A 14,358-nucleotide genomic window follows, 5' to 3' on the forward strand; every position below is an offset into this window, starting at 1 on the left:
TTCATTTTTGCTCCATAACCAATTTACCTCCAACATTAATCCCAATAAAGTTGTTGCCCTTTTTCAGAAAAAAAATCGGAAAAAGCCGAGCGATATGAGGTCAGTGGGCTATAGTGATTTTCTTCACCAGATCTTTCGCAGAATTCCTTGAGTATATATAAGTGCCTATATGTATATTATATGTAGCTTTCCCCTTGGGACTAACTGGGCATACGATCGTATCAGAGCCTGAAAAACAGAAACAAAGCAAAGGAGGTTTTCACCTTCACTAGGGCCACAAGTTTAAAAGGTAAATTCCATCTTCTTCTTCTTCTATTATTTTTATTTACTTTTTCTTTTTTGAATAATTTATTCGTTATAAATTAACCATCAAATAGTTGAACATTTCGATTGAATGCTGGTATTTGTTCATATTCCATAGGGCATGTTGAAAATTAGTAGAAATCGGAGGTAGTTTTCGATTGGATTGGGCCTTCGAACTTGGGTGCAAGAGGATTATAATAAATCCATCTAATCTATTGGACGGAGATTCGAACTTAGGTGCTAGAGAGTGGAAGAGGATTGAGTACACTGTTGTAGCTAACTTGACTAATTTACGTGTACTCTTACTTATGTATAGAATAATTCACTACTAATTCCACTTGTAGTGTCTCCCAATTTGCATCTCTATCACCTCGCAGAAAGGTCTTGATGTAATTTGAAGTAGAACTATTCATACGGTGCATAGACACAGTAGTATCCCCTCGTATCCTCTGTGGTGTTGTGTTGTATCCCTGTGTCTTATTGTATTCCCTTGTGGTCATACAACAATTCTTCTTGTTAATTTGATGTCGTGTGGCGTCGTATCTCTATGTCTGTATTCATACATTGTAGAACTCTTCTAATTATGTTGTATTCTTCAACAAAGTTAAATAGTTTAATGTGATAATTATTGTGTTTGATATGTGTTTTCATTACAGTTTGGAGGATATTGGGTATCTCCATTTACAACAATGGAAGGCAGAAGACCAGTTATTAATTGGGGCGAAGGATGGAACTACATCCAGGAGAGGATTACGAAACTAATTAGGGTAATTACAGAAGGGTTACCGGAGAATCATATTGATGCAGAAGAATGCATGGCTGCTTACACCATGATCTATAACATGTGTGTTCAGAAACCTCCTTATGAATATTCTCCTAATCTTTACGAAAAATATCGGGAGACATTCGAGGAATACCTTACTTCAATGGTGCTGCCAGTTCTAAGAGAGAGGCCAGATGAGTTTTTGCTGCATGAGTTTGTCAAACGTTGGGAAAACCACAAAGTCATCGTTAGGTGGCTGTCGCACTTGTTTATCTATCTTGATCGTTACTACATTGAGCGGAGATCACTTCCTGGGCTGAAAGAAGTTGCACTTGGCTGTTTCCGCGACTTGGTTTACCTCCAGGTGCATGCGCGCGTGACAGCAGCTGTAATAGGTTTTATTCATAGAGAACGTGAGGGAGCGCAAATTGACAGAGCGCTGCTGAAGAATGTGATGGATACATTGGTTGAAATCAAGGTGGAGGGAGTGAAGACTGCTTATGAAGTGAACTTTGAAGCACACATGCTGAGAGAAACCGGTGTATACTATTCGCATAAAGCATCGAGTTGGATCATGGAGGATTCTTATAGCGACTACATGTTGAAGGCGGAGGAATGCGTGAGAAGGGAGAGGGAGAGGGTTTCGCATTACCTGCATCCAAGTAGTGAAAATAAGGTGGTGGAGATTGTGAAACATTGCTTGCTGGTGGTTTATGCAACTCAACTGATTGAAAAGAAGCTTTTTTCTGAATCTGTATCTAGTGCTTCGCTTGCAGCTGATTATGTCGAGGAGCTTTCAAGGAAATTTATTGCTAGTGTAACACTGGCACAGTGAGTTTCTGCTGAATCTGGATTTACTGCATGACATGTTAAAATTTTGTTGTTTTTGTTTATCAGTTAAGCTTGAATTTGCTGCGAATTTCGAGCAGCTCTTTAACTACAGGATTTTGAAAGAATGGGGTTTTCTTCTGCTTAATCTGTTTTGGGGCATGCATGCTTTTGTATTGAAGCACTAAGTTTTAGGTTAAATTAATTAAATTTCATCCAAGCATCATGCTGTATATGTTAAAGTTCTGTTTGCCATACTCGGTTGTGTTGTCTCTTGCTGAATTTGCAGGGTTCTCTTCAATCATCTGTAGCAGATTCTTTCACTGGCATCTCCAACGACTGTCAACTGAACATGGTGTAGGCCAAGTTCAAAGTCGTTGGAGATCGCAGGCAAATAGTTTTGCTATAACTAAACTTGATTGTTCAAGCATGTGTACACAATCTGTATCCTTCGGGTAGAGATTGTTAGTATTGTATAGATGATTGTCCAAACATCAATCTTGAAGAACAAATTAAATTAGAGACCGTTTAATCGATCATAGAGAACAAATCAACCTTTTTTTTGAAATGAAGGAATCAATTAAGGAAGTAAATAATTTGATAACAAATACAAGTAATTAAGCTTTGACTAGTGTAGATGCTACAGAATATAGATTATTTCCTAATTGAATATATAATCAAGGATTGGAAGGGCTAACAAGGTTCTTATTCCTGCTGTATCCTAATTAGTATCATCAAATTATATATTTCTATACCTTTATATATGAATTAATTAATTAATTATTCATCTCTCGCACAACTAAAACCAAACGATCAAGCTATTGGTGTATCCGGCGCCTCACAATCAGCTTCCTCCACCACAAGCGGCTGTGACGCCGTGGGATTGTACTGTTGAAGCACCATAACCGATGCCGTGGACGAAAAGTCCGACGACGCCAAGAAGCTCCCCACCGGCCCCAACTCCGCGCAGTCACTCGAACTGTTCACCAATGGCGCCGTCGGAGGCATTCTCCCCACAATAAACAAATTGACATTTTTAGCCATCGATTTCAACACGACACAAATCTCCGCCTTGCTATCCACCACCTTCTCCTCGTACAACATCGACGGCTCCCCGCCGCCCTCCTTGTTCCCACTATTCTTCCTCACATTCATAAACTCCGCCAAAAGCGACTCGTCGTTCTCCTTCTCGTCGCCTCCGCAGTCTTCCTCTTCCAAAATCTTCATATTCTTGTCGGAAGTTATCCCGACCAATTTCGCGCCAAATCTCAACGTCTTCCCTTCTGGGGCCACAAACCGAATCAACGTCATCACAATCCCCGGATGCTCCGCCAGCCTCATTCCGTAAGCCAACGCCTCCCTGTCGTCCCGCCCTCCGAAAAACGCCACCACAATATTATACGACACATCGCTGGCCGAGACCTGGGCTGTCCCGCCAAGACCCCTGTCCACCAAAATCCCAACCGAACAGGGAGCGTGTTTGAGCACCCGCTCGTTGACCGAACGAAGTGCGTTTCCTAAAGACTCCATGGTGCCGTCGAGCCTCTGGTGTTTGTGAAACGGGAGTAAAATCACGGCTGTGTTCTTTTGGTGGGCGCTGGCGCAGATGTCCTCGTGAATGTCGCTGAGGGAGGAGATGGCGGTCATGGGGCGGACCTTGACGGAGCTGAGCTGCTCGTAGGCCTCGAATGCAATGACCATTTGGTCCTTGTTGTTTTCGTCGGTTTTTTTGTTCCAGAAGGGGAGGCCGTTGTGGCGGGCTTTGTGGACCATGGAGATGGCGGAGGAGCGCTCCGAAAGCTCCATGAGGTGCATGGCGTAGACGGTGAGGCGGCCGCGCTTGCGGGTCCCCCTGGAGGACTCGATGAGGTTGATCATGGTGGGGATGTTGCGGGTGCTGTGGAAGCAGGCAAGCATTCGGAGCTCCGTGTCGGGGTTCTTGCGGAAGACGCTGCGGTGCTTGTAGGGGGCGCCTCGGCGGGCTGGCTTGTAGATGGCCACCACTAGTGGGGTGGTGATGAAGGTGGTGAATAATGCCATTAGGACGAATATGGCGAAGGTTTGGTCGTTCAGCACCTAACATGGTTGAAAATTCAAACTCGAATAGTCAATTATAAATTTTCTAATCTAGTAACTATGATGTGTGTGAGAGATTACTGATCGCCACGGCAACATTATAGACCGACTAAATTGTATAAATCAAATGATATGAAAGTTAATAATTAAATTAGTATTTAAATATTAGTTAACGTATTTATTTTTTTATTAGTGACTTAACATGTTAGCAATAGTAAATTGATTTCCCACCAAAAAAGTTGTTAGTTTACTAAATGAACATATCCAATATGTATAGCATTACTCAAATCATATTAGACACAAAAAGATAAGAACAATTATTAATATTAAACGAATCCTCCACATTTTGTTACGAAATACTTGATCAAAATTATTGGCATCAAGAATGAATCATTTCTTTTGTTGCTTAATTAGAGGTGAATGTGTAAAAACCAAACTTTTGAGAGCAATTTAGAGTGACATATGGAGGTCACAAGAAATTAATTACTAACCTTTCTATCCTTGCCAATGTTGAGGACGATGAGCTCCACCAACCCCTTGGTGTTCATCAGAAACCCAAGCGCCAACGCCTCCCTGAACGGCACCTTACACGCCATCGACAAACTCACCGTCCCCACAATCTTCCCAAAAGACGCGGTGAATATAACCAGCAGCAGCAGCGCCCACGACTGCCCGCCGCTGATGGTCGCCACGTTGGTCTTCAGCCCGCTCGACACGAAATACAGCGGCAAGAAAAGCCCCGACACCAGATCCTCTATCTTCTCTATCAGCACCCCGGCGAACGGGCCGTCCTTCGGCACTATTATCCCCACCACGAACGCGCCAAACAGTGCGTGGATCCCAATCACGTCCGTCACGAAGCTCGCCGCCAGGACGAGGGACAACGTGATGCAAATGTAGAGCTCCTTCACCGGCTCGCCGTCGGGTGACCGCCTCGCCATCATGACGAGGAGCGGTCTTAGGGCGAAGATGCAGAAGCCGACGAAGCAGGCCCCGGAGAGTAGGACCCACACGGAGACGAGAGGGGAGGTGTTTGTGCCGGTGAGGGCGATAGCGAGGGCGAGGAGGATCCAGGCGGCGACGTCGTTCACAGCGGCGGCCGACATGGCAATGCGGCCGACGTCGGTGGTGAGGAGCTTCAGCTCGGCGAGGATGCGGGCGAGGACGGGGAAGGCTGTGATGGAGAGGGCGACGCCGATGAAGACGAGGAAGGGGCCTTGGCTGACGCCTTTGGAGACAGTGGCGCGGAGGGCGAAGGAGGTAAAGACGCCAAGGACGAAAGGGAGGGTGATTCCAGCGACGGCGATGCCTAGGGATTTCTTGCCGGTGCGTCGAATGGCGCGGATGTCGAGTTCAAGGCCGACGAGGAACAAGAAGAAGAGGAGTCCGATATTTGCCACGGTGTCCAGAACGGTCATGGCTTTTGCCGGGAAAACAGTGTGTAGAAACTTCTGGCTTCTCCCCAATGCCGACGGTCCAAGCAATATCCCTCCCTACAATTTTATGTGCATGCATGCAGAATTAATATACTTTGTGTTACCAAAGCGAAACAGAAATGTTCTCTTATCAAACAATCTGAAACGTAAAATAATAATGTTGCTAAATCGTGAATTTGAATCATTGATCAGGTTAACGAAAAGACTTACAATGACTTCGGCTATGACTCGAGGTTGCCGGAGAGGTCTAAGAAGGAATGCAAGTGTTCTTGTGAAAACAACGACCAAGACAATCTGGAGAATGAGTAAGGGAAGAGCAAAATCCAGGGGATTTTCGCCTTGAAACGATCCATTGGATGTTGCCTTCATGGGGGCAACCAGCGGTGGCGGCGGAGCCATCTTCAGATCGATTGAATTGGTCAGGGATTCAATAGATCACTACACACACCATGCATCCACCGGCCACCCCAACATACCAATGTGTAAAAACCAATTGATGAAGAAATGAACCAACACAATTCTCCTTTTCTTTTGACACGATGAAGAGAATCTCAGGAGGCTAACGTCGGACGTCTTATATAATGATATCCGTCAGTTGATCTCTGCGCGTGTGCAACTGCAATTTGGTTTGATTCGGAACGGACTATGGAGAGGGAACAAAAGAAGCTAGCACAGCAAAGGGAAGAGAAAAGTGTGACAAATAAAACCAACATACTAATTATAGCAAATGACAACACGTTGAACGCTTTCTTTGCTTGGGAGTTAAGTGCCTGGTGATTCCTCCTTCCCCTCCTACATGTGGTTATGGTTGGTTTGAATAATAATTTCAACCTGAATTTATGTCGACTCCGGTCTCAAATGACCAATAAACCTCAAGTTTGAATGCAATGCCCTAACGAATCAATAATCACGATATAAACTAATCACCACATATCAGAATTTCATCTCCAATACGTATAATTTTCGGAGAGACGAACTCCATTGGAAAGAAAATTGACAGCATATCCATGTCAAATGTTGAATTAACTAGGAAAAAGCAACTCTGCTTACACATTGATACATCCTTCTATCCAAATCTTTTACAAAAACTACAAAAGGGGGTACGACGATCCAAAATAGAATTGAGTCTTTGGTGATCCTAGAACTGAAGGCCGTGTTCCCTGGCTGCATCAGCAAGGGCTTGCACACGTCCATGATATGGGTATCCACCACGGTCAAAGGCCACCTTTGAGATCCCTTTCTCCAAACAGGACTTTGCAATGACTTCTCCTACCTTCTTTGCTACTTCCTGATGCCACAAAGCTTGAATGGATCAGAACTTTTATTTAACACACATGAAAGCTAAGGGAACAAGGTTTTCAAATAGAATGTAATATACCAAATGAGAAACCGACCGATCAAAATCTACTTTTCCAACTGCTAAGTTTATTACTATTATCCGTAATGAATTCATCTACTGTAAGTTCATTGAACACGAGCGACAGAAGGAGCTTGCAGATTGATGATATGTAACAGTTTAACCAAGCAATGGGGATCTGGAGAAAATGATATGGGAAAAGCCGTGTGGCCTTATATTTAAATAGAATAGAAAACATGTATATTGTTCATTTCCGCTGTTTTCAGATTAATGAAACACATGGCCTGGAGCAATATTTAACATGTTTAAGCGATATGTGTGAACTTACAACGGTAGGACCAGAAGTGTAGTCAAATTCTTCGGAGATGGGTTTCTGCATTGTTGAAGCCGAAGCAAGTGTGTGCATCTTGGTGTCATCAATCACTTGGACATAGATATGCTTGTGGGAGCGGAAGATAGCTAATCTTGGCCTTTCGGGAGTCCCTTCAACCTGAGAACAAAACAGATGCGCCATCCATAACCAAAACCAGAAAAGCAAACAAATGTCCGCAAGATAACTCATTTCGTAAAATTCACAATCATAATTTGGTGAGTGCAGATAATAAACTCATAGAATTAAGGGTCCGTTGAGAACGCATCAATGTCACTAACAAGAACCCAATTAAAGCTTCAGAATTTCAAGTGTCAACCGAAGACCATAGGCTCAAGAGGATTTGGGAAACTTGTCTAATTCTTCTACTTCACCAATGTACTATAACAATCCAAATAAAGCTTCAGAATTCTTGTGCCGAAAAGAAAAAGGTTTCGAAATTCGTTAACTTGAAACTAGAACAGGCTAACCAGTTCAACTATATGCAGAATGAGAGTGTCTAACACATGAAATTGAAGACGCCCATTTTCCGGTTCTTGAGAAGCTAAACTCCAGCGATACTTACTTGGTCTAATGCGAAGAAGGAGGTTTACACATTACTCAGAAACAGACAATAAACGGCTTCTGAGTTGCCAGGGAACAAGATAAGGGGCAATTCAGAGCATATAATCTCAAGGGAGAAACAATTGTGCAGCAAAGTTCATCTTATATTATGTGGGTTGAAAGCAAAGAAATCAAATTGCAGAATTGTATATGCATATATATATAGAGAGGATTGGTAATGATGCCTTCTTTCTGATACGGGTATGGCGGGCGGTCCTGTCTTCTCTTTTGGTGGTGGCTTTGGCTTCCACGACAAGAGACCGAGACTGAGTCCTTGGGAACGGAGTCGCCGCCACTCCCACGAGCTTAGGACGCAGCCATAGCTGCTGAGAAGACGCTAGGAACGATAGCGAAGCTGACATTGTATCTTTCCGTCTCCCTATCTTCGTCTCTCAGTCTCTCTCTGTGTATTTCTAAAGCCCCACCATGCTATTTGGAACCTTATCCATCCCCCTCCCAGAATTGAACAATACTTGCCTACTCGGAGTAGGAACTGGTGTTCAAAAATTTTCAAAATTATTTGTTGTTAAATTATAGAATTTTGTGCTTATAATCATAATAGTTAATATTATAAATTACCATGTAAAAATCGTTTCTGTAAAAAATCAATTAAAACTAAGGTCGTTTAGTCATCAAACTATTTAAAAACAAATGAACGGTATTGGTAAAAGTATTATGAACCGTCTATGTATTTGCTACAATAGATTGACTAAACGACCTTGGTTTTAATTTAATTTTTTCAGAGATGATCTTTACAATGTGATTCATAGTATGAACGGTTCTGATCTTAAGCACAAAACTCTGCGATTAAATACTACTCATTTTCATTTTTAGTAGGAGTTGCTACTCATTTTGAGTAGCCAAGTATTGTTCCAAACAATACCCACTGTTTTTCTTTTGAGTTGGTTGACACTTTTTATTTTACTTTCCACACATTATTTTCAATTTACATCTATCAAATTGAATTAATTGAATATCAAAAGATGGAATTTAAGACATTCTCAATTTTCTGTCATCGAGTCAAATGAATTGAAGAAGATACAAAATAAATTTCCAAAAAGTGTGTGGAGGTAAAATTGGGTGTCTAGTTAGCACCACCTTTCTTTTTTTTCTATTTTATTTCAAATAAAAATTTGCCAAAGGGGTTTTTTTCCCATCAGCCAAATTTCTTAAATTATGCTTTGAAGGTGTGATTTTAATTTATAATTAAAAATAATAATCTTTTAAGGAAGTGTAATTTCAATTTTTTTTTTTTTGTTTGTTTGTCAGATAATAAAACGACTTGCTCATAGCATCGTGTCCTGCTACAAGGCAAATGCCTTGTCCATCCAGTTGTGATTAACGAATTTTCTCGGTTCATATTTCATAATTAGTAGTCTGTTTTCTTAATCGTCATTTAAAGATTGAAAAAGTGTATATTAAGAAAATGGCCGGTCATTTTTCCCCAGGCCAGCGTTGTACTTCACTTGATGTTGAAGAACTTTTGTGAGAGAAAAATATAAGGTGTTGGTTCTTGTGGCAATTCTAACTCAGGTTTTACAAGCAGGCAAAACCCCGTTAGTACAGAAGCTCATACGCAGCTGGTACATCATGCACCGGGTGACCTCGGTTTCTTTCCATTATCTTTCCGGCAAGGGAGACTTGTTTCAACATCACAAAGATGAATGCCTTCCCTATTCCTACAGCAGCTCTGGCTGTTCTTCCTACACGTCGCACATACTTGTATCGCGAGGGATGTCGAAGAGTATAACATGATCCACACCGAAAAGTCAATTCCACGCGGTGCTCTGCCAGATATTTCATAAACGTCAACTTGCTGATTACCATATGTAAGCAAAGTTCAGTACAGGAAATGATGCAGAAAGCAATAGAAGTACTACCTATCAGTGCAAACCAGAAACTGTGAGACTTCCTTTGAATTAGAGTTGGTGAACTCCTCCACATTTGCGAGCCTTCCTTGAGCCAACGCAGAGTGGAATGGTAGAACTCGAACGCGAGTTCCACTTCTGTCAAAACGCGTTAATATATTCTCAACTTTTATGCATGTCTCAATCTGCATATTGGAAAGGAAAAGCTAACTTGAGTTGAACTTTATGAAGTGACTTGAGAAGAAATTAAGTTCCACATTCAGAGAAAGGAAAAAGTCAGTGATAAGCCACTCAAAAGTCGAAAGTCAAAAGGGAAAGGTTCCACCTTACCTTGTTACAGACAATAATCGATTTGGGAACTAGACTTCCCTCCACAAGCTGCAGAAGAGCAGATTTCTTATTTGAGAATGCCTTCTTTGGAGATTTTCACTTCCATCATCTCCACTGCAATCTACAAGCACCGGACATTAATTGTGATTATCAGAATCCATCATTTTGGAGTAAGGTAAAGCTCTTCAGTTCTAATAAAAAGAATTTGATTTGAAATTAGGAAAAAAAAAATTGATCAAAAGTGAAACTAATAATGCGGCAACAATAAGAATACCCTTTTCTGCAATCCACGCGCCCCACTTGCCCACTCGCCCACTCGCCAACTCGGGAAGACGGGGCAGAAGAGGTACTTGAATTTACATGCCCTGCATTGCCAACACCATCTGTAACAAGCCTCATGAGTCCCCTATCATCTACTAAATCTTTCCAACCTCCGCCGTCTTAACTCTTCCAAAGTAAGGTGACCAGAATAATGTGGTGACCGAGGTGAACCCATGCCACTGCCATAGCCATCCCCTCTCCTATTTGTCGAACACATTTCACATACATCTAGCCAAGCAGAATTCTCATACGTACAAGCATGGCACCTCCAGAAACCAGATACAGACATTCCTCTTTGACTCCAACCAACAGGTCCTCTACCGGATACTTGCCTCCGCGGAAACCAGCGCTGTAAAAACCTCAGAGGCCATTTCAGCACACCAAAAACACCTCTGAAGATAGCAGTAAGTGGGTCTGAACCATTATACGAACCCCTCAGCCAGACATACACAAGACCGGCAAGTATTCCACTCAAATGGCCAACAAAAGAGACACCAGGTACCAGCATTTGGGCAAAAGCCAATTCTGCCCACACAGCATAATGGGACGGTATTGGAATTCCATACACATAACTGTTCTCAGTCTGTGAATTGAGCACGACCTTCATGGCAAAGAGAACCCCAGAAAACCCGACAGAGTATTCAGAGTAGAAAGACCAGTCATAGTCGAAGAACATTAGTAGGGACTTGGAAATCAGCAGTGACATTCCTTGGGACATACCCAGCAGGACAGCAACCATGGATGCAAATTCAGCACTATCCATTGAAGATTCTAACGGAATCCCCTTCCATAACAGGGAGAGCATGTTGTAAACCAAGTGAGACTCTCCGGCGTGGAAGAACGGCGACAAGAAGAACCGCTTCAAGTCCCCATACTGTTCAAACCAATTGCAAAAACAGCTTGCCCAAGTCATATAGAATAAACCCAAATTCAGAAAAAACGCTCACCACATTATATATATAATGAACCCATTAAAACCCAACTGACATATGAAACCAAAACAAGAAAAAGGTTGTAGCTTGCGATAAATTCTAACAGAAAAGAATAATATTTACATGGAAGGGACCGAAATTAGCACATTACAAACAATTTGGGGTTTTTCATAACTTAGAAATTGGAATAATAAACTGGAAAAAGCAACAAAAATGGGTTATTATTTACATTGTTCATCAAAAAATGAAAAAGAAAATAAATCAGTTGTAGCAAAATATAACCAAAAAAAACAAATCACAAGATTATTGCATACATGGAATTATAAAAAGAGGCAAAATTAAAACTTTACAACAACTTGGGGTTTTTTTAGTAAGAAATGAGAAATTACCTTAAGGATGAGGTGGGGATTGAACCTGACTTCTTCAATGGAAGGAAGAATGGGGTCAAGAAAATCTGGGTGTAAGTAGATGAGAGAGTTGGCGGCGATGAGTCCGGCGGTGATGGGTGGTTTCCGGTCGAGCCTGTAATACTCACTGAAGGTGTGAAGTGCCAGCAGCGGCAACATCCCGTTCGATCGCGGCCTTCGAATTCCTCTCACCATTTTTTAGCTTCGAACTGCGTTGGATTGGTTGATCTTCGAGCGCAACGGCCTTCTCTGTCGAATCGATTTGGCTTCTTGGTTCGTAAAGCACCTTCCAAAGTCCAAGACTTGCGCGTGACTTGCGCGTGCATGAAAGGCTTCCGTAAGTTTTCGGGTTTATATATCTATATCCCTTCTTTGTCAACGAAAAAATATGAAAAGACTCTTCTATTATATAAAAAAATTATGAGTAATAATGTAATTTTATAAATCTAAATTTTAATATTTTTTATTGAAATTTCATCTACAAATGATATTAAAATATCTTTAATATTTAAAATTAAAAAAAAAAAACACTCCCCCCTGGGTTCTCTATCTCTCCCTCTCTCACCTTCTCATTTTAAAAAAAAAAAATATGTTCATACAAACAAAGTGTATAGGCAAATGCTAGTTACACATTAATGATGATAACACTCTAAGACCAACACTATGAATATCAGAGAAGAACCAGAAACTGAGAAGAAAGAAGGAAAGAGAGAAATGAAGAATAAGGAAATTGTATTGATCTTTAGAATTGACTAACTGAATTACAATATGTGTTCTCTGCTATTTATAAACCAACATACATTCTTAGCTAGCAAGCTTTCTCTTTTAACTAACTAACTAACTAACTATAAACTGTTTTGATATTCTAACCGTTGATTGAAGTAATGAGCTGGCACTCCATCTAACCATTGATCCATCTCAGTCAACATCCCCCCTCAATCGTGGCTGGGGTACTCAGCCTAAGATTGTAACAGTGTCGAAGAAAAGCTGGACTGTGCAAACCTTTTGTAAGAACATCGGCAGTTTGATCCTCAGTTGGAATGTACACCACTTCTAGATCTCCTTGTTGAACACGTTCACGCACAAAATGAAAATCCGTGTCAAGATGCTTTATGCGAGAATGAAATACAGGATTCGCAGTAAGAGCTATGGCAGACATATTATCGCAATGAATTGTAGGAGGTGAAGACAAAAACACTTCAAGATCCTTCAGTATTCCCCTCACCCAAGCAACATCAGCTGCAGTGTGAGCAAGAGCCTTATATTCAGCCTCTGTTGAATGTGTTGTTCTAACTTGCTTTACAGAAAAAGACAGTCTACACATTTTCCCTGAAATACAAGCTGAACACATAGTAGAACAAGAATCTTTATGAACAGATACATCTGCAGTCTTCAACATGATAGACAATACTTCTTCAGATGGATGTCCCAATCGCTTGTGCCAAATTGAACTGCTCACTTTCTTCCCAAGAAACGCACTACACTTCTCCAATTTTGCAGCAAATGAACTTCTGAAAACAGATGCTGGTATCTTGAATAATTCCCCATCATCACTCTTTCCTTGGTACAAAATCACCCGAGTTGCCTTGTCCTGGATAAAAAACACCAAATCATCACAAATAAACCAACAACCATTATCTCTACATAATTTCTTGACTGATAACAAATTCATTGCAAGAAGTGGGACATGCAGTACATGATTCAATACAAAAGTATGAGTATCAGTAATAAGTTTAGATACACCAATGTTTTTGACAAGCAAACCTTCTCCATTTCCTATTGTGATTTTCGAGTCACCATTGTAAGGAGTGACTTGGTTAATATGTTCAAGATTAGCTGTCATGTGATGACTTGCACCTGTGTCAACTACCCATGTATCGGCATTAGAAAACCCATGAATACTTGGAGCTGCTTGTGTTGAAATGGATGACTGAGCTGCCATTCCCACAGGTGTTGGATTCAATGACTGAGGTGGAGGAGGTCCTTGATAAGAATAATTGTTCCTGTGATAGCATTGTATAGCCGTATGTCCTTTCTTGCCACAAATTTGACAAAAAACTGGCCCCTTGAATACTTGATCACTGTCAGTCCTATAGTAACAATTTGGTGCAGTATGACCCCTTCTTGAACAAATCTGACACTCTGGAGATATAGCAGCCTTGTAATTTGTATTACCATGCCAATTACTTCCTTGTCGAAAACCACTTCCACCTGGCAGAGCGTTAGAACTACCATACTGACCTTTTTGATTGTCAACTGACCCATTGGAACTAGTTGAACCATTAGAATCATTGAAACCATAAGATCTATTCCCAAAATTAGAATAGGACCTGGTATTGTTATTAGGACCATTGAACCGCCTGTTATTGTTGAAGTTCGATCTCTGTTGAAAAGATCTCCCACCATTGCCAGTAAAACCGAATCCACCATTAAAACTGCTTGAACCATTAAATCTCTGTGAATGAGAACTTTCACCTTGTTCAAATGACTGATAACCGCCTTGACTTCCTTGATTATGTGTTGAATCACCACGAACATACATAGCTGACATTGGCCCAGCAATATTAGTCAATCTTGTTTCAAGAGAACCCTCAACTCCAATCAATTGAGCCCTGAAATCCTTTAGAGATATAGATGTATCTCGAGCAAGAATTATAGTTTTAATGACTTCATACTCTGGTGGCAGCCCTGATAACACCGCAATCATCAAATCATTCTCAGTAATCCTCTCCCCTGCAGCTACAAGTTGATCTTTAATAACCTT

General features: G+C 41.3%; 4 protein-coding genes across 4 annotated transcripts; 1 reads left to right on the forward strand and 3 right to left on the reverse strand.

Moving 5' to 3' along the window:
• The first annotated feature begins 151 nt into the window (after positions 1 to 151).
• LOC103452524 (cullin-1-like) lies at positions 152 to 2,042 on the forward strand. The gene is made up of 2 exons (XM_008392027.4): positions 152 to 289; positions 960 to 2,042. Exon 2 carries the CDS (start codon positions 993 to 995, stop codon positions 1,899 to 1,901), a length of 909 nt encoding a protein of 302 aa, XP_008390249.2. The 5' UTR covers positions 152 to 289; positions 960 to 992; the 3' UTR covers positions 1,902 to 2,042.
• Positions 2,043 to 2,532: 490 nt separating this feature from the next.
• Positions 2,533 to 6,115, reverse strand: LOC103452523 (cation/H(+) antiporter 19). The gene is made up of 3 exons (XM_008392026.4): positions 5,617 to 6,115; positions 4,462 to 5,463; positions 2,533 to 3,970 (listed from the first exon to the last, which is right to left on the reverse strand). The coding sequence occupies exons 1-3, from the start codon at positions 5,803 to 5,805 to the stop codon at positions 2,708 to 2,710; spliced, it is 2,454 nt and encodes an 817-aa protein (XP_008390248.2). The 5' UTR covers positions 5,806 to 6,115; the 3' UTR covers positions 2,533 to 2,707.
• A 206-nt stretch (positions 6,116 to 6,321) lies between these two features.
• On the reverse strand, positions 6,322 to 8,278 carry LOC103452521 (large ribosomal subunit protein uL18c-like). Its single transcript, XM_008392025.4, has 3 exons — positions 7,922 to 8,278; positions 7,092 to 7,253; positions 6,322 to 6,694 (listed from the first exon to the last, which is right to left on the reverse strand). The coding sequence occupies exons 1-3, from the start codon at positions 8,096 to 8,098 to the stop codon at positions 6,545 to 6,547; spliced, it is 489 nt and encodes a 162-aa protein (XP_008390247.2). The 5' UTR covers positions 8,099 to 8,278; the 3' UTR covers positions 6,322 to 6,544.
• An 853-nt stretch (positions 8,279 to 9,131) lies between these two features.
• Positions 9,132 to 11,907, reverse strand: LOC103452520 (rhomboid-like protein 14, mitochondrial). The gene is made up of 5 exons (XM_008392024.3): positions 11,577 to 11,907; positions 10,209 to 11,129; positions 9,935 to 10,055; positions 9,617 to 9,789; positions 9,132 to 9,523 (listed from the first exon to the last, which is right to left on the reverse strand). The coding sequence occupies exons 1-2, from the start codon at positions 11,787 to 11,789 to the stop codon at positions 10,344 to 10,346; spliced, it is 999 nt and encodes a 332-aa protein (XP_008390246.2). The 5' UTR covers positions 11,790 to 11,907; the 3' UTR covers positions 9,132 to 9,523; positions 9,617 to 9,789; positions 9,935 to 10,055; positions 10,209 to 10,343.
• Between the last annotated feature and the right edge of the window lie 2,451 nt (positions 11,908 to 14,358).

The sequence above is a fragment of the Malus domestica genome, chromosome 13 (assembly GCF_042453785.1).
Source record: "Malus domestica chromosome 13, GDT2T_hap1".
Classification (NCBI taxonomy): domain Eukaryota; kingdom Viridiplantae; phylum Streptophyta; class Magnoliopsida; order Rosales; family Rosaceae; genus Malus; species Malus domestica.

Coding starts and splice junctions, on each gene's coding strand:
- LOC103452524 (XM_008392027.4), top strand. CDS start 993: ATGGAAGGCAGAAGACCAGTTATTAATTGGGGCGAAGGATGGAACTAC.
- LOC103452523 (XM_008392026.4), bottom strand. CDS start 5,805: ATGGCTCCGCCGCCACCGCTGGTTGCCCCCATGAAGGCAACATCCAAT. Junction 5,464..5,616: donor GAGTCATAGCCGAAGTCATT/GTAAGTCTTTTC, acceptor ATAAAATTGTAG/GGAGGGATATTGCTTGGACC. Junction 3,971..4,461: donor ACATTGGCAAGGATAGAAAG/GTTAGTAATTAA, acceptor CAACCATGTTAG/GTGCTGAACGACCAAACCTT.
- LOC103452521 (XM_008392025.4), bottom strand. CDS start 8,098: ATGTCAGCTTCGCTATCGTTCCTAGCGTCTTCTCAGCAGCTATGGCTG. Junction 7,254..7,921: donor ATACCCGTATCAGAAAGAAG/GCATCATTACCA, acceptor TTTTGTTCTCAG/GTTGAAGGGACTCCCGAAAG. Junction 6,695..7,091: donor ACACTTCTGGTCCTACCGTT/GTAAGTTCACAC, acceptor TTGTGGCATCAG/GAAGTAGCAAAGAAGGTAGG.
- LOC103452520 (XM_008392024.3), bottom strand. CDS start 11,789: ATGGTGAGAGGAATTCGAAGGCCGCGATCGAACGGGATGTTGCCGCTG. Junction 11,130..11,576: donor ATCCCCACCTCATCCTTAAG/GTAATTTCTCAT, acceptor TGGTTTGAACAG/TATGGGGACTTGAAGCGGTT.